Source organism: Mastigoproctus giganteus, chromosome 9, assembly GCF_048544385.1.
Source record: "Mastigoproctus giganteus isolate SK-2022 chromosome 9, ASM4854438v1, whole genome shotgun sequence".
Taxonomy (NCBI): Eukaryota; Metazoa; Arthropoda; class Arachnida; order Uropygi; family Thelyphonidae; genus Mastigoproctus; species Mastigoproctus giganteus.
In genome coordinates, this window is record NC_143583.1 from 165,335,832 (window position 1) to 165,355,955 (window position 20,124).

General features: G+C 39.3%; 1 protein-coding gene across 1 annotated transcript in view; it reads left to right on the top strand.

The window, feature by feature from the left end:
• Window positions 1–20,124, top strand: part of LOC150080869 (voltage-dependent calcium channel type A subunit alpha-1-like) — a 1,489,217-nt gene that overhangs the window by 234,728 nt on the left and 1,234,365 nt on the right. The window contains exons 13-14 of the mRNA XM_090381686.1: window positions 5,608–5,717; window positions 5,924–6,055. Coding sequence (XP_090237812.1) covers window positions 5,608–5,717; window positions 5,924–6,055 — 242 coding nt within the window. The remainder of the gene's footprint in view (window positions 1–5,607; window positions 5,718–5,923; window positions 6,056–20,124) is intronic.

Consider the following 20,124-nt stretch of genomic DNA (forward strand, 5'->3'; position numbering starts at 1 on the left):
AACAATATAGGAAAAACTGCACCTCCATCTTTTCTAGCTAATATGAAGAAAATTTGAGAAAAAAGAGAAGGAGAGAGCAAAAAAGTGCCGTCTATAAATAATTCCTTCATATGTTCACTCCACATTAAGTGATATTCCTTATAAAATACCAGGATGTGCTGCTGGTCTCTCTCTGAATCTGCTAGAAGAAAACACTCAAATTTTGTTGGACTGTACTCATAACGGGTATACTTCTCAGGTATAATTATTGCGCATGACATTCTGAATTGGCCGGTGCTCTTATTAAAGTTTTATGATTGTTAAAAAAATTCAAAGATGTATACTTAACTATGCAATAAATTCCCTTCTAATAAATGTGTGTTCTTAATAAATAACATATTGCACTAATATACTGGACTTAACAAATTTCCATTAATAAATTTATAATAACCTAAACGAAAACATGTATATAATTTTCTTTTCAAAATACTTTTTGAAATGAGTTTACCATCAACAACTTGTCTGTCACTGAGTTGTCGTCATCGGGTTGACCACGTCTGATCCCCATGGCAGGGCCATAACCTGGGTGGTAAAGATTAACACCCATGGCCAAAAGGAGCCATCAGACAGTTATCTGCCTTCAGAGCCTTCAAGCTCAAACCAGAAACTTCTGACACTGACTATGACTCCAATCAACTTAAAAGGCTTTGAAGAGAAGCACAGGGTCATGATGATATCAAATTTCCTGGTAATACATTCCATGTGCCCAACTTGTGGGCAAGTTATACCCATTCCTGATTCAAAAATATTTAGAATCTATTGTTGGATCATCAAAAATAGTGAAAAAACTACAATCCGGAGACCTCCTGATTGAAGCAGCCTCTGCAAAAGAAAACAACTTTTTAAAGAAAACAACATTTGGTGGGCTGACATATCATTTACTCCCCACAAAACCATAAATTAATTGAATGGTGTTATCAGTGAGTGGGACCTAATTACAGTCTTCAAAGAAGAACTACTCCAGGAACTCAGCAGTTAAAAAGTAATAAATGTGAAACAGATTGTGACTAAAAAGAGATGGAAATCTCACTCCAACTCACTCCAACTAGATTCATCATTTTAACTTTCAGCACTCCAGACTTACCATCCTCAATTAAAGCTGGCTATATAAAATGTGGGATTTGACTTTACACTCCAAATCCAGTTCATTGCTTTAAATGTTGGAAATACAGTTATTCCCAGCAGGCATGTCAAGGTCATGCCATATGTCCCATTTGCAAATCGAAAGAGCATACTCAAGCAGATTGCTCAGTCATAACCCCTGTTTGTCCAAACTGCAAAGGAAGCCACCCAGCCTTTTCCAAAGCTTGTGAACTATGGATGACAGGAAAGAAAATTCAAAAATACGGAATAGAAAATAAAGTCATGTAGACAAGTTATGTTAGGCATGCCTAGTAGTTGTTCTTATGTAGCTTGCAATGAACTTTGTTTCTACTACAGCAGAAATAGTGTATTGGTTCTGCCTAACACCTCTCTAGCATACTGGATGAAATCTATGCTTTCAGCATCTTAAAAAGATGTTTCTCCAAAAAAAACCTAGCAAAGCTACAAATATCCCAGTGTCCTTAGCGATACTTTAACAATCCCATTATTATTATAAGAATCCGATTATTATTATTATTGTTGCTCTTATATTATTTCTCCCTGATTGGGGATTCCACTCCGCTATGGGTACTGCTACCAAGTACACAGTGGTTGTAATGCCTGGTGTTACTGTTGGTCGAGGAAATCTCTGACTATCCTACAGGTGTTCAGGATTGCGACTGTCTGGAGTTCCTTGTAGGTGTTCTCTGGGAGATCTATTGCTGCTAGGCTGCTATGTGGAGTCTTTGGCACCATACTGGTGGTTGACACGATGATTGGAATGGTCGATATTTCTTGCTTATGACACATCTCCTTGACCTCATGTCTCAGGTTCGTGTACTTCCTAATTTTTTCCTCATGGTTTTTCTGGATATTGCTAGTGTTGGGCACTGCTATGTCAATCAGGTAGGTAGCCTTTTCCATCTTGTCCACAAGGATTATGTCCTGTCTGTTGTGCTGGATGGTCTTATCTGTTATTATGGCGCGGTCCCAGTACAACTTGTGGGTTGGAGTTTCTAGTACTGCCTGGTGTTCGTACTTGTAGTATGGTACACTTTCTTTGGTCAACTGGTATTTCCTCGGTAGCTTCTGATGTATTATCCTGGTACCTGGTTGTGTCTACGAGTGTACTCAGTCTGGGTGATCACCTTGCATCCTGCGGTGATGTATTGGATTGTTTCTGAGGCCAGGTGGCATCGTCAACATGTGTCATCTGACATTTTGGGCTCCTTTGCGATGTATTTTCTATAGTTTCTGGTGTTGATTACCTGGCCTTGGATATTATTATTATTATTAGCATATGGTGCAAGGAAGCCTGAGGCTTGTGGTGCACCAGTCAAAAAAATTGTGTGTGTGTGTGTGTGTGTGTGTGTGTGTGTGTGTGTGTGTGTGTGTGTGTGTGTGTGTGTGTGTGTGTGTGTGTGTGTAAGAAAGAATCAGAAGGGAATCACCAAGAAAGAGAAGAATGATGATATCCAGCTCAGGACCCTGGGTGCCCCTACTCACTAGATGTGAAAGAACAATTAAAATCTGACACAAGCTAAAAAAAAATATATATGAAGATAATGATGAGCCCATTTTAGAACTCCATGCAAATGACACCTTTTTGGGGAGAAAATGCTTTTTTCTCCCCGAAAAAAGGCAAAATAAAACAAGACAAATGTTCGGCTTTCAAAAAAAAAAAAAAAAAACAGTCAGACCAATCTGCCACAACTAAACCTAAATAATGTTTAGTATCATACAGTGGAACTGCAAAAGACTAAGTAGTACTTCTGATGACTTAAGAGATTTACTAATTAAATTCAATCTGATAGGAGTATGTCTTCAGGAAACTTTCATATCATCACAAGCTTCACTTAAATTTATAAATTACTTGATGTATAGAAAAGACAGGAGCTCAAAGTCTCCCTCCCACAGAGAAGTAGCTGTGCTTGTGAAACCAAATATGCCCTCCAGACACATTCAGTTTCAAACTAGTCCAGAAGCCATGGAAGTGCATATTTCAATTGGTATATCAATGACCCTAGCTTCTATGTATATTTCACTTTCTCAGCCATTTTCCAATACAGAATTTGATAATCTTATGATGCAACTCCCATCTGCCGACCGGGCTAGCCGAGTGGGTAAAATACCTGCCTGGCAACCCAAAGGTCGCGGGTTCGATTCCCGCCTCGGGCTGGATCAAAGTACTGCAAAAACCTTGGGAGGTGCAATATGGCCACAGAAGCCGATGCGCCAACAACTACCAAATCAAAAAAAAAAAAACTCCCATCATTAATCTGTCTTTTTGGTGACTTCAATGGCCACTGTCCGTTATGGGGATCACCTACAATGGACACAAGAAGCAAATTGGTCAAAACATTCACAAATAATAACAACCTATACTATACTGAACTCTGGATTTCCCACCTATATTCACCTACAGGATCTACCTCTGCAATAGACTTAACAATCTACTCACCATCAATTTTTCCAAGTATGACATGTTCAGTTATAAACAATCATCTAAACAGCAATCCCTTTCTAATTATTTGTTCATTACAAACAGGGGGTAACTCCAACTCTTGAGCAACAATCCACCTGGAAGTTCAACAGGGCAAACTGGGAAGCTACTCCACCCAGGTCCATTTACACAGGAGTTATGTTCAACAGCAAACCATTGACAATGTAACTACTTACATTACCAATCAGATATTAACTGCAACTAAAGATAACATTCCAAAATCCCGACCTCACAAGTGCTCCCACCAAAACAAATGCTGGAATACAGATTGCTGTGATACCAAACATAAGAAAAACCGTGCTTGGAATCCAGTAATCTAATCAAATATAAAAGACTTAAAGCCAAAGCAAAGCAGATCAGGCAAAAAGCCAATCCAAATGTGACTCCTGGATTGCATATTCCTCAACTATCACCAAAGACACTGATCCATGGTTCATCTGGAGAAGGATACAAGCACTAAATGGAAAATTCTTTTGTCCATCCTCTCCAGTACTCTGCTGGAATGGTATAGATCTTTTTGCACCTAAATAAATTGCCAATGCATTAGCAGAATCATCCTCTACAATATCTGCTTCCACTTCCTGCTCCTCCTTTCAGTGGATAAAAGCAGATGCAGAATGCCACAAGATTAATTTCTCCACACAGCTTTCACTTCCATACAACCAAACGGTTAATTTAACAGAATTTAAGGAATCTTTAAATAAATCTTCAAATATTGCTGCTGGCCCAGATGACATTCATTACATTTTGCTAAAACAATTACTTGAAGAGGACTTATGTATTCTGCTGATTTTCTGTAACCGGATTGCTGCAGAAAATGTTTATCCTCTTTTCCTGACACTGCTCAGCTAAAATTTAAGCAAAATCGCTTAAATTTACCGGGTGGTGCACCCATTTAATAGGTTCTGCAATATCTTTACTGCCGAACTGTATGCCATAAAGCTAGCACTTGACCAGATTGTTGAATTTTCCATTTCATGTATTTAATCTATACTGACTTTCTCAGTGTGGCCTTTGCCATAAAGGAAAATTTCTCTTCCTCTCATTCTATGCTAAAAACCATTCACTATTAGTTACTCTCCTGCACCAAATCCAATCAATCAGTAACCTTTTGTTGGATCCCATGACATTCCAGAATTCCAAGCAATGAGAGTGCCCACCTTGCTGCTAAACAACCTATTCCTACGTTCTCAAAACTTCGGAGTTTCTTATATGGATTACAAGCCTATAATTCACAAGGCATGTTACCATAACTGGTCACAGATCTGGCAAAGTAATACCATCAGCAAGCTTTACCATATAAAACAAGATCCAAATTGTGACTCTGTGGGTTCAGATGGAACAGATCAGAAGTGGTATTGGCAAGACTGAGAATTTGGCAAACTCATCTTACACCTGTTTTTATTATTGGAAGAAAATCCACTCCAGTGAATATCTTGTCACATTCAACTCATGGACCATCACTTTCCGGTAATTATTCACTTTACTCATCCATCTTCTCTATCACTTTTCAGTCATTGAGCAGATTGAATGAAGCTCAGATTTTATCTAATTTCCTCAGAAATCAAGCCAACATAAAAGAACTCCTAATATATATACTTTTAGCATATTGGCTATACGTGTCAATATAATTAAATAGCTGAATAGCTGAATTAAATAAACTATGATAGACACATTTTTGTGTCTATCATACATCATATGAAACATCATATGAACAGCAACAACAGCTTTAATCCTTTGTAAACCTAATCTCCTTAGTTTCCTTTCTGGCTTTAAGTGCTGATTTTCAGCCTACTCTGTCTATGCAAGTTGCTATCTTATACTGTAAGTTATTTACACATTCCAGTTTTTTTCTGATTGGCCTTACAATTTCAGTATCTTTTGTTTTGTAGAATTTTTTGAAACAAATAAATAAATATGTAATTGTGAATTATCATCATTCTGAATGAATTATCAGATTCTGTATTTTTACTCTCCTTCAGGTCATATTAGGTAGTGTGTTCGAAGTAATATGGTCAAGCCTTCGTGAGGGCTCTTTTGGCCTTTCTGTTTTGAGAGCTCTGCGTCTACTCAGGATATTCAAAGTCACAAAGTGAGTAATGCAAAGAATTGTTAGAGATACTTTTTATAATGAATGAATAATTGAATAATTTTTTTTTACTAAAACAGAAAAAAAAAAAAAATCATTTGCATTTCATATAATGTTGTTTAAATATATTCTAATGGTCTCTCTGAAATTCCACTGTAAGTTCTTAAGATGAAGTTATGACTCAATTGATAAATAATTTTTTTCAACAGATATTGGTCATCACTACGTAACCTTGTCATTTCACTACTCAGTAGTATGCGTTCAATCATTAGCCTGCTCTTTCTTCTCTTCCTTTTCATCCTCATCTTTGCACTTCTAGGGATGCAACTGTTTGGTGGAGCGTAAGTAACATTAAGATGTTTCTAAATATATAATAATGTTGAAATTAAAAAGAATGCAAGTTTTAATAAAATTAAAACATCATTTAATGTGATAATGAACTGTTATGTTATCTTTTGTATAAATACAGTTTTTTTTTTAATTATTTAGTTAGTTTCATATTGTGATGCCTGTATTATAACATAACGTAATGGATTTGCATCATTAGTGCACATTCACTTAGAGTGATATTATGATAACTTAGATGAGATAAGCAATGGATAATCCACCTGAAGTCATGCAGTATATGGAAAATGAATTGAATTTACTAAATGCATAAAACAAAAGTGTAGTAAAATTTCATGAGTAAAACTGCATTAGTAATGATGTGATTGCCCTGCTAAATGATCAGTGCAGCCCATTGAACTCCAGTAGATGTTCCTTATCTGAGACTAATAAAGCTGAATTACCTGTATATGTTGTTAGTCCATATGTTGTGGATTAGTAGAGCAATCATCTTGCATGAGGATTGATGCAGTGCATAACAATTAATGCAACTCAAATAGCTGCAAACTGTGATGGTTCTTCTTTACATTATGTGGAAAAGATTGTCTTTCTCTTTGAAACAATTATTAAAACAGCATGTAGGAATCAAATTGCCAGTCTCAACTGTGGGAAATGAAATCAATAACAAGCTCTTGCAGATTAGCATTAGCATTGGAATACGATGCAAGAAAGAAAGCTTATGCAGCATCAGCCAAAAAGAAAAAAAAAAGAATAAAAAAACCAAAAAAAAAAACACCTCAAATTTCACCCCTCCATTCATTCCAAATGCCTGTCCAGCTCAGCTGTAAATTTATTTAGGCTATCAACTTCCACAACAAAAGATGGAAGTCTGTTCCACCTACATGCTGGCTAAAGGCAAATTTTCGCACATCTGTTCTGAAACTGTGCCCCCTCAGGTTCTTAATCTGAGCAAGAGGAAGAATCCCATCAGCATTCAGCTTTATACACTTCAATCAGATCACATCGCAGGTGTCTACTCTCCAGGTGCTGCAATTTGCAGAACTTAAGCCTTTCTTGGTAAGAGCACCCCTTTGTTCCCCTCATCAATCTTGTTGCCCTTCTTTGTACTCGTTCTATCAACTCTACATCCTTCCTAAAATGAGGCCTCCAGACCTGTACACAGTACTCTAGGTGTGCCATGACCATTACCTTGTACACCGGGATGATCACCTCCCTGTCCCTGCTAGCAAAATTCTTATACGGGGTGTTTCAAAGCGATGGTCAATAATTTAAAAGTGAACTGTACAGGCTACAATGTGCAAAAAAAGCCTAGTAAACATGGGTTCTTAAGTGAATCATTTTCGAGATATTGCGCATTTCTAAGCCTAGTAAACATGGGTTCTTAAGTGAATCATTTTCGAGATATTGCGCATTTCTAGTTGGGATCCACCACTGACAAGGTGAACTGTGCAGAGTTGGGATCCACCACTGACTTGTTTGTTTAGGTTAGGTTATGCTTATTCTCTCCCTTTCCCCCCTCTCTCAATGCTCTGAGATGTAGTAGGCATACTAGTACTTGTAAAAGGAAAGTCAAAATGGAAAGAGGTTACAGCAACAAAGATTGTTTGTTTGGAAATTTTTTAGGTGCATCGGCGTCTATGGCCATAGTGTGGTACAGCAATGAAGAGTATGCAGACATGCACTTCATGTATGGTAAAGCCAACGGCAGTGCACTCGAGGCTGCACGTTTGTACTAAGAAGCATTTCCCTGCTGAAGGCAGTCCAACAGGAACACATTCATTGGTACATAAATGCCTTGGAGAACATGGGCACTTTGCACATGGAGTACGAGCAGGAAGGCCCAGAAGCATAACACCTGATGTTGAACAAAATCCAGGAATTTCGACAAGGAGGGTTGCTCTGCAAGAGAGTGTACTGAGTCATGGTAGTGTGTGGCAAATTTTACATCGCCAATTACTGTACCCCTACCATATCCAGCATGTACAAGGTCTCAGCAATACAGACTACCCTCCCAGAGTGAACTTCTGCCAGTGGATGCAACAACAGTGTGTTCTGAACCCCAAATTTTTAAACAACATTTTGTTCACTGATGAAGCTGGGTTTACTCGTGATGGTATTTTTAAATTTCATAACTGTCATGTTTGGTCCGATTAAAATCATAATGCAATTCATGAGTCACGACATCAGCAATGTTTCTCGTTGAATGTCTGCGCAGGACTAGTAGGAGACTGTCTAATTTGACCACACTTTCTGCCAAACAGGCTAACAGGAGAGCTGTACCATCAGTTCCTGCTGAATGTTCTTCCAGACCTCCGACCTCCTTGATGATGATAATGTTCCACTTCAGCAACTCCAGAACATGTGGTTTATGCATCATCGTGCACTGGCACATTTTGCTTGACTTGTAACTTGGTATCTAACTAGAAGGTATGGTGAATAGGTAGAGGTGGGCTTGTAATGTGGCCTCCCAGATCACCAGACTTAAATACTATAGATTTTTGTATCTGGTGTCATGTAAAAAGCTTGGTGTACACTTCTGACATTAATACAGTTGAGGAATTGCAGCATAGGGTTTAAGGAGCCTTTCATCAAATCACAAATGACCCAGGAATGCCTGAGAGGATTTGCAACTCAATGCAGAGAAGACAACAAAGCTGCATATGGATGCAAGGAGAGCATTTTGAACACCTTTTGTAAACCCCAGTGGCTCACATCTGGTGAGTATGGGCTTGGCACACCCAGGGTCCTCAGCTGGATATCATCATTCTTATCTTTCTTGGTGATTCCCTTCTCTCTCTCTCTCTCTCTCTCAGGGTATTTCAGAATTTTTTTTTTTTGGCTGGTGCAGCATAAGCCTCAGGCTTCCTTGCACCACATGGCTACTAATAATAATAAAATTCTGTGGTGTTGAAACCAAAAATTAAAAATGTATTATCTTATGCTTAATAAAACCACCCTTACCAAAGGATTCATAGCGTTTTGCTAAACTAGTGCTCCCATAGTCAGTGGCGGATCTTAACAGGTAATGTGCATTATCTCGAAAATGGTACATTTGTGGCCCGATGTTCGCTGGGACTTTTTTGCTTATTTTAGTTTGTACTTTTCACCTTTAAATTATTGTCCATCATTATTGAAACAAACACCCTGTATATCATTGACAAGACTCCATGACCTGCCCTAGCAGCTCATCTGAACTAATCAGCAAATTTCATATTTGACTGCACAATTACCCCCAGGTCCTTTTCGATTTCCATTTACCTAAGTGTAGTACCACACAGTTGGTACATTTCTCTCTGGTTATTCCTACCAATATGCAGTACTTTGACAAATGCAATGTTAAACTTCAGTTGCCACTTCTCAGTCCATTTGCCCAACTTATTTAGATCCAGTTGGAGTAGCAAACTGTCTTTAAGGTCATTAACAACCCTGCCAACCTTTGTGTCATCTGCAAACTTGGACATTAATCCTGATATGCCTTCATCGATATCATTGATGAATACACAAAACAACAGTGGGCCTAGAACCGAACCCTGGGAACTCCACTTATAACACTTGTCCAGAAAGAGCAGTGTCCATTCATTACCACTCTCTTCATCTCCCACACAAACATCCCTTTATCCATTGTAGCAACTTACCCTTAATGCCATACCTCTCCAATTTGTACAGCAGACTTCCATTTGTAATAGTATCAAAAGCTTTCCTGAAATCCAAGTGTATGGTATCAAAATTATTTTTGACATTCAGTTTCTTTGTGACCACATCATAGTACCCAATCATATTGGTCAGACAAGACCTCCCTTTAAAAAACCATGCTGTGTCTTAACTATTACTGCAGTCTTGTCTAGTTGATCCTGCACTGCTTCTTTAACCAGTGACTCCATTATTTTCTTCGGAACACAAGTTAAACTAACAGGTCTGTAGTTCCATTTGTCACCTTTTGAACTCCCTTTGTGAATTGGTGATTCACCTCCAGTCCATGGGGACCTCCCCCGAGTCCTAGGAATCTTTCATAATTATGGCTAAAGGTTTGCTTACTTCCTTTGTTGCCTCCTTTAATATAACTGGATAGATCCATTCCACCCCAGGTATCTTTATTATGTTTAACTTCAACAATTTTAAGATATTAAGAGTAGGAGACCGGCGGAATTACTTAACAAGTACAGGTCACTGATGAAAAAAAGCCGTGAATTAGGGTTGAATTTGAAAGTGTCTGCAATTCTGCCCAGACACGATAGGAGGGAGTATATGATGAGAGCCCTGTCGATCAATTCGGCCCTGGAAGGATTGTGCAAGGTTCAAGTGGTAGAATTTTTTTCAGCCTCGTCTGTACTTGTTAACAGGAGAAACTATTTCTACAGGGATGGGATACACTTAAATAGAAAGGGTGCAAGAATGTTTGCTGGTGCTATCGAGGCAGTGTTAGGTGGGTCAGAAAACTGCTAGATTGGGGGAGATACAAGGACTAATAGATTAACAGTAGCCACTGGCAGAGGTGAAAGTGATTCTTGCACTGCTTCTATTGGAATGAGCCGCAGCCTGGAAAATAAGATGCAGGATAGTTCAGAGACTGCTGGGAATCATTGGGGTACAAATAAACACATAGGTTGTGTTAGGGTAGCTAAGAAAAAGAACAGGTGCATGTATACTGGCGTGTACACCAATGCTAGGAGTTTAGTAAATGAATTTGAGGTATTGCTCAAAACATCAAAGGCAGATATTGTGGGGATTTCAGAGATGTGGTGTCACACAGATATAAGGAATGCAGAACTGGAATTTGGGGAGTACAATGTCTACAGAAAGGATAGGAAGGGAGGAGTGATTATGCTATTAGTTAAGAAATGCATAAAATCCAAGGAAGTGAAGCCAGTCGACATTTCTGGACAGTGCAGTGTCGAGTCAGTTTGGTGTGACATAAGCATTGGGAGATCAAAATTGAGAGTAGGAGTGTGCTATAGGCCTAATGACTCTGATGAGTATAATAAGAAACTGTACGGGGAAATAGAGTTGGCCAGTAAATCAGAGAGTCTTATAATGGTCGATTTTAATTTCCCAGATATTGACTGGAATTTGGGGGCTGGTCACTCACACACTAGCAAGGCTTTTGTGGATTTATTGGATGATTGTTTTCTACATCAGCATGTTCGGGAGGCAACTAGAGAGAGTAATACTCTTGATTTGATTATCAGTAGTGACTCTTCATGCATTAAGAATCTACAGGTAAATGAACCACTAGGTGGCAGTGATCACAGTGTGCTGAAGTGGGATTTACTCAAAGAGGTAACTACCATTAGGGGTAAAGGGATGGGTTATTGCTTTTGTAAAGGCGGCTACGATGGACTGAGACAGTATTTAAATTCTATACAGTGGGACCAACTGATGATGTTACTAACAGCAAATTCAAAATGGGAAGCATTCAAAGAACTTATCTTGGAAGCTACTAGGCTTCACATACCAACTAAGAAATATTGTTCAAGGTTTAGGCCTAAGTGGATGTCAGATGAACTAATGAGACATATCGCAGAGAAGAAAAATGCATGGGATACATACAAATTAACACGTGACACAGAAGCCTATGATAGATACAAGTTGATCTGTAACCAAGTTACAAAGGAGGTTAGGCAGGCGAAGGCAGATTACGAGAAATCTTTGGCAAGGGTTGCAAAGTAAAACAGCAAAGAGTTCTTTACTTATGTGAACTCTAGAAGGAAGGGGATGAATCAGATTGGTCCACTTGATATCGATGGGTCAACTGTTGATGATCCTACTCAGGTAGCTAACAAACTGAATGAATATTTTGCATCGACATTCACACATGAGGAGTTATTCAGCGAGGGGAATGCCAGAGGTGTATTCAACTCTGGCAGTAAGCTAGAGAATCTTGTAATAACTGAGAGTAAAGTGGAGGAGAAATTGTTGAAGATAAATACAAGAAAGGCACCTGGGGTGGATGGGATCTATCCAGTTATATTAAAGGAAGCAGCAAAGGAAGCAAGCAAACCCTTAGCCATAATTATGAGACCTTCCTTGGACTCAGGGGAAGTACCCATGGACTGGAGATGTGCAAATGTAACTCCAGTTCACAAAGGAGGATCAAAGGCTGACACAAGTAATTAAGGACCTGTGAGTTTAACTTCTGTTCCCGGAAAATTAATGGAGGCACTGGTTAAAGAAGCACTGCAGGATCATCTAGACAAGACTACAGTTATAGCTCTGACACAGCATGGTTTTGTTAAGCGGAAGTTTTGCATGACCAGTTTGTTTGGATACTATGATGCAGTCACAAAAGAACTGGATGCATGGAATAACTTTGATATTATATACTTGGATCTTAGAAAGGCTTTTGATACTGTTGCACATGGAAGACTGCTGCACAAATTGGAGCAGTGTGGCATTGGAGGCAAATTGCTGCTATGGATAAAGGGATGGTTGAGGGGGAGAAGACAGAGTGGTAATCAATGGACACTGCTCATAGTGGACTATTGTTATTAGTGGAGTCCCTCAGGGTTCAGTATTGGGTCCATTATTGTTTTCTGTATTTATAAATGATATTGATGATGGTATATCAAGCTTAATGTCCAAGTTTGCAGACGATACAAAAGTTGGCAGGGTTGTCAAGGACATTACTGACACTATGCTGCTGCAACAGGATCTGGAAAGGTTGAGCAGATGGGCTGAGAGGTGGCAAATGAAGTTTAACATTGACAAATGTAAAGTACTACATATGGGAAACAGCAACCCCAGAGCAACATATCAACTTTGTGGTACTACACTGACAGTGGTAGAGACTGAAAGGGACCTGGGGGTGGTTGTGCAGGCAGATATGAAGTTTTCTGAGCAGTGCAGATAGGCTGCAGGAATAGCTCATTGTGTGTTGTCGATGATATATAGGAATTTTTCTAGCAGGGATAAGGAGGTGATTATTTCATTATATAAGGCAATGGTCAGACCACACCTAGAGTACTGTATACAGGTCTGGAGGCCTCATTTCAAGAAGGATGTAGAGATGCTGGAACGAGTACAGAGAAGGGCAACAAGATTAGTGAATGGAACAGTGGAGTGCTCTTACAAAGAAAGGCTTAAGTTTTGCAAATTACAGTTTCTGGAGACTAGGCACTGGCGAGGTGATCTGATAGAGGTTTATAAAGCCTTGAATGGTTTGAGCATGCTCAGTGCTGATGGGATTTTTCCTCTTGCTCAGAATAATCACCTGAGAGGGCATAAATTCAAATTGAGGAAAGACAGATGTAGGGTAGACATGAGGAAATTTGCCTTTAGCCAGCGGTTGGTTGGTTGGTGGAATAACTTCCATCCCTTGTCGTGGAAGTTGATAGCCTAAATAAGTTTAAGGCTCAGCTGGACAGGTATTTGGAACGAACAGCGGGGTGAAGTGGAAGTGGTTATTTTTTATTTATTTATTTATTTATTATTTTTTTTATTTTTATTTTTTTTGGCTGATGCTGCATAAGCTTGCTGTCTTGCATCAAATGCCTCTACTAATGCTAATGCTAATAATATATTCCCCCCTCTCCCTGACAGTAGAGTCACAATCAATAACTAGTTCCTGTGCAACCAGCCCATTCTGCCTTGGAAATTGCCTCTGTGTTGCTTGATGCACAGGAGTGAGCTCTGCCATTGAGCTGGGCAACTGAGAACTTGATGTGCCCCTCATATTAATTTATTTGAGGACATTTACCCTACACCTCAAGATCTCATAGACATCCATTAGGACACTGAGTTCTGACCTAATTTCTTGACACTTTAGGCATCTACCACACACAAAGACATCCTCCTTGGCTAGATGATGTCCTGTTTTAAAAAGTTTAGTTCAGCCGACATTTCACATTTTGCATATGTTTTGAGACTGTGATGCATTGGAGAATCACTCCCTTCGTTTCTCCCCCAAGTCACAGCCCTCTCGCTAGTGTGTGATCTTTGCTTTGCAGCTCTAGTCTGGGTCATGATTTCTGTTTAAATACAGTTAAATTTTCAATGAAATTTATTAAGATTAATAAATATTTTTGATTATTTGATAATAGACTACTAAGCTAGCAGATTTCTAATACATTGCTTTGTATTATGTTTAGTTTTACTTTATATCGTATGCTATCAGTTCCAGATATATACGTTATGCTATTTCTTATCGATTACAATGTGGCGGCTAGTTCAACAATATTGGCGCTGACACCGGGAGTCATAATTTTGAAAAATCACTAGTTAAATTCAAAATAAGAAGCTAACAAATGGTACTAAACCTATTTAATATCTTTGTAAAACACAATGTAGTATGTTAATTAACGAAGAATACGGTAAAACTATCAAAAATACCTATCCTTTTACAGCAGTCAAAAATCCACCGACTCTTCTCTTCCACAACCAGAGCTCCCCGATATAAAGATATAAATGAACTGAGGCTGTGGACCTCTAATTTCATTAGAAACAGATGAGAAGAATGATTCTTGTAAGATTCCACATTTGCCGTTCCCATACAACTCATTTGTATTTGGGAGAGAACCCTCCTTAATGTTCTTTCTTGCCAGTTCCAGCTAACAGTCATACATATTCTCCTTGAAAGTCTTCAATAGTCAAGTATCCAGAAATCCATCCTTTTGCTCTTTGTCTAACTTAACAGGATCCATTAACTTTATCACACATTCTTGGCAATGATGCAAATTTTGAAGAACTGTTTTACTATTTAGTATTAGTATTAGTAGAGGCATTTGATGCAAGAAAGCAAGCTTATGCAGCATCAGCCAAAAAAAAAAAAAAAAAAAAAAAACCACTTCCACTTCACCCCTCTGTTCGTTCAAAATACCTGTCCAGCTGAGCCTTAAACTTATTTAGGCTATCAACCTCCACCACAAGGGATGGAAGTCTGTTCCACCAACCAACCACCCGCTGGCTAAAGGCAAATTTCCGCACGTCTATCCTACATCTGTCTTTCCTCAATTTGAATTTATGCCCTCTCAGGTGATTATTCTGAGCTAGAGGAAGAATCCCATCAGCATTGAGCATGCTTAAACCATTCAAGGCTTTATACACCTCTATCAGATCACCTCGCTGGTGCCTAGTCTCCAGACACTGTAATTTGCAAAACTTAAGCCTTTCTTCGTAAGAGCACCCCTTTGTTCCATTCACTAATCTTGTTGCCCTGCTCTGTACTCGTTCCAGCAGCTCTACATCCTTCTTGAAATGAGGCCTCCAGACCTGTATACAGTACTCTAGGTGTGGCCTGACCATCGCCTTATACAATGGAATAATCACCTCCTTATCCCTGCTGGAAAAATTCCTATATATCATTGACAATACTCCATGAGCTACTCTTGCAGCCCGTCTGCACTGCTCAGAGGACTTCATATCTGCCTGCACAACCACCCCCAAGTCCCTTTCATTCTCTACCACTGTCAGTGTTGTACCATAGAGTTGATACGTTGCTCTGGGGTTGCTGTTTCCCATGTGTAGTACTTTACATTTGTCAATGTTAAACTTCATTTGCCACCTCTCAGCCCATCTGCTCAACCTTTCCAGATCCTGTTGCAGAAGCATAGTGTCAGTAGTGTCCTTGACAACCCTGCCGACCTTTGTATCGTCTGCAAACTTGGACATTAATCCCGATATACCATCATCAATATCATTTATAAATACAGAAAACAATAATGGACCCAACACTGAGCCCTGAGGGACTCCACTAATAACATCAGTCCACGATGAGCAGCGTCCATTGATTACCACTCTCTGTCTTCTCCCCCTCAACCACCCCTTTATCCATAGCAGCAATTTGCCTCCAATGTCACACTGCTCCAATTTGTGTAGCAGTCTTCCATGTGCAACAGTATCAAAAGCCTTTCTAAGATCCAAGTATATAATATCAAAGTTATTCCCTGCATCCAGTTCTTTTGTGACTGCATCATAGTATCCAATCAAGTTGGTCAGGCAAGACTTCCCCTTAACAAAACCATGCTGTGTCTGAGCTATAACTGAAGTCTTGTCTAAATGATCCTGCAGTGCATCTTTAACCAGTGCCTCCATTAATTTTCCTGGAACAGAAGTTAAGCTCACAGGTCTATAATTACTTGTGTCAGCCTTTGATCCTCCTTTGTGAATTGGTATCACATTTGCACATTTCCAGTCTATGGGTACCTCCCCTGAGTCCAAGGAAGCTCTCATAATTATGGCTAAGGGTTTGCTTACTTCCTTTGCTGCCTCCTTTAATATAACTGGATAGATCCCATCCACCCCGGGTGCCTTTCTTGTGTTTATCTTCAACAGTTTCTCCTCCACTTTACTCCCAGTTATTTCAAGATTCTGTAACTTACTGCTAGAGTTGAATACACCTCTGGCATTCCCCTCGCTGAATAACTCCTCATGTGTGAATGTCGATGCAAAATATTCATTTAGTTTGTTAGCCACCTGAGCAGGATCATCAACACTTGACCCATCAATATCAAGTGGACCAATCTGATTCATCCCTTTCCTTCTAGAGTTTACATAAGTAAAGAACTCTTTGCTGTTTTTCTTTGCATCCCTTGCCAAGGATTTCTTGTAATCTGCCTTCGCCTGCCTAACCTCCTTTGTAACTTGGTTGCATATCAACTTGTATCTATCATAGGCTTCTGTGTCATGTGTTAATTTGTAAGTATCCCATGCATTTTTCTTCTCTGCCATATGCCTCATTAGTTCATCTGACATCCATTTTGGCCTAAACCTTGAACAATATTTCTTAGTTGGTATGTAAAGCCTAGTAGCTTCCAAGATAAGTTCTTTGAATGCTTCCCATTTTGAATTTGCTGTTGGTAACATCATCAGTTGGTCCCACTGTATAGAATTTAAATACTGTCTCAGTCCATCGTAGTCGCCTTTACGGAAGCAATAACCCTTCCCTTTACCCCTAATGGTAGTTACCTCTTTGAGTAAATCCCACTTCAGCACACTGTGATCACTGCCACCTAGTGGTTCGTTTATCTGCAGATTCTTAATGCATGAAGAATCACTGCTGATAATCAAATCAAGAGTATTACTCCCTCTAGTTGCCTCCCGAACATGCTGATGTAGAAAACAATCATCCAATAAATCCACAAAAGCCCTGCTAGTGTGTGAGTATCCAGCCCCCAAATTCCAGTCAATATCTGGGAAATTAAAATCTCCCATTATAAGACACTCTGATTTACTGGCCCACTCTATTTCCCTGTACAGTTCCTTATTATACTCATCAGAGTCATTAGGCCTATAGCACACTCCTACTCTCAATTTTGATTTCCCAATGCTTATGTCACACCAAACTGACTCCACACTGCACTGTCCAGCGATGTCGACTGGCTTCACTTCCTTGGTTTTTATGTGTTTCTTAACTAATAGCATAACACCTCCCCCCTTCCTATCCTGTCTATCCTTTCTGTAGACGTTGTACTCCCCAAATTGCAGTTCCGCATCCCTTATATCTGTGTGACACCACGTCTCTGATATCCCAACAATATCGGCCTTCGATGTTTTCAGCAATACCTCAAATTCATCAAATTTATTTACTAAACTCCTAGCATTGGTGTACACGCAAGTATACCTGTACCTGTTTCTATTCTTAGCTACCCTAACACAACCCATGTGTTTACTTGTACCACAATGGCTCCCAGCAGTCTCTGAAATACCATGCATCTTGTTTTTCAGGCTTCTGCTCATTCTAATAGAAGCAGTGCAAGAATCTCTTTCACCTCTGCCAGTGGCTACTGTCAATCTATTGGTCTTTGTCTCCCCCCAAGCTAGCAGTTTTCCGACCCACCTAACACTGCCTCGATAGCATCAGCAAATATTCTTGCACCCTTTCTATTTAAGTGTATCCCATCCCTGTAGAAGCAATCTCTCCTGTTAACAAGTACAGTCCAGGCTGAAAAAAATTCTACCCCTTGAGCCTTGCACAATCTTTCCAGGGCCGAATTGATCGACAAGGCTCTCATCATATACTCCCTCCTATCGTGTCTGGGCAGAATTGCAGACACTTTCAAATTCAACCCTAATTCTCGGCTTTTGTTCAACAGTGACCTGTACTTGTTAAGTAATTCTGCCGGTGTTCTACTCTTAATATTATTAGTGCCAACGTGTACAACTATATCACCTTTTGTGCCCTTAAAAGATGATATTCGCTCTACAACGTCATCAACCTTTGCCCCTGGCAGACATACCCTGGTCCTGTTCCACCTATCTTTTTTACAAAGCATGTTCCCCGTTTCCCTGACAATAGAGTCACCAACAACTACTAGTTCCTTCGGGACCAGCGCATTCTGCCTTGGGGGTTGTCTCTGTGTCACGCGATGCCCAAGTGCAAGCTCTGGCGTTGATGTGGGCAGCTGAGAGCTTGATGGGCCCCTCAATTTAGTTTCTTCGAGGGCATCCACCCTGTCCTTCAAGCTCTCATATAGGCCCAAAAGAACGCCGAGTTGTTGCCTGATATCGTTACACTCCTTGCATCGCGCACACACAAAGACATCCCCCTTGGCAGTATCAAGTCCCGTACCCGATTGTTCTGCAAACATCAAGCAAACAGTGCATTTTATAAGGCTGTGAGTCAGAGGACAACTGCCCCCCTCAGTTCTGCTCTGAGCCACAGCACTTCCATTAGCTTGAGCCTTTTGCTTTGCTGCTCTGGTCTGAGTCATGATTCTATTAATTTATTAATTAATTATGTTATGTTATTAATTATATTACGTTTGTAATCTAAGTCGTTATATGTATTTATTTAAACGTACAATTTAACTGCTAACGAAGTTCAACTAACGCTATCTAGTACGGTATATAACCTACTGTATATCTAGTACGGTATCACAATGGCGGGAAAGTTAATAACGGTAGCGGTAGTTACGAACACGTGGAAACCCTTACCGATACTTTTACAAGGCCGAGTAAAGAATAAATACACCAAATTAATCAAAAAATCACAAAATAATGTTATACTACTAAATTTAAATCAAAAGTTTTAGAAAAACAATAATTTCAAATCAATAAATAAGAAAAATCCACTTAGCGGCTTGGAACACGACCGTCAATTTGAGAAGCATTAATTTATGTAATCATCTCCAATCATTATAATGTGGAATATTTAGTCATAACTAAATCATGATCAGGCACAATATGGCCCAGGAGACCTGCTTGTGCCAAAAACCCTCAAATACAACAACTTGGAAACTGGACATCTGCAATGACAGTTTATTGCAGTGTTTTAGGCTTTAAATGGATTGAGTAAACTACATGGTGATGGCATCCTTGTTCTGTCTCAGACAAGTCACACAAGTGAACATGAACTTAAATCAAAAAAGGATGGTTGCAGGATAATTTATGAAAAATGTTTTTTCAGCCAGAGAGTAATTGATTGTTGAAACAATCTTCAATCACATTTTGTTGAATTGGCTAGTATTAATAAATTTAAGGAAGAATTAGACATATTTTTAGAGGAAATGGGCAGATGATGTGGGCAGGTGTTGGTTTTTTTTTTTTTACCCTTCCTGTGTATATTCATTTTCTTCTTTGAATCATTTGACACTACTAATACTATTTGATGAATGCAGTTCAGGTGAAAAAAATGGAAATGATATTGTTTGTGCATGAAAGAGTTATGCATAGAAAATTTCTACCAAAGGTACTTTAGTTGCCAGCATTTCCTTTACAGCTCTTGATAATAATAATACTGTGAAGAAACTGCATCTTCTCCTGATTTCCTTTTGAATCGTTTTTAAATATTTAGGTAAAATTTAGAAAAACATTTCACATCACCGTGTATGCTCATTAACAGATAGATTCCGTTTCTAGAGGGATGGGATAAACTTAAATAGAAATGGTGCAAGGATGTTTGTTGGAAACTGCAATCTTGGGGATGCACAGACTAATAGATTAAAAGTAGACAGAGGAAGAAGTGAAAGTGATTCCTACACTGCTTCTTTTGGATCATTTTAGCAGCCTGGAAAGCAGTGTACCTGGGATCTGAATATTTTCTGGTGGCCCCTTGTGGAGCAAGCAAATACATGGGCTCTGTTAGAGTTACCAAGAATAAAAACAGCTGCATGTAGAATAGTGGTAAAACAGA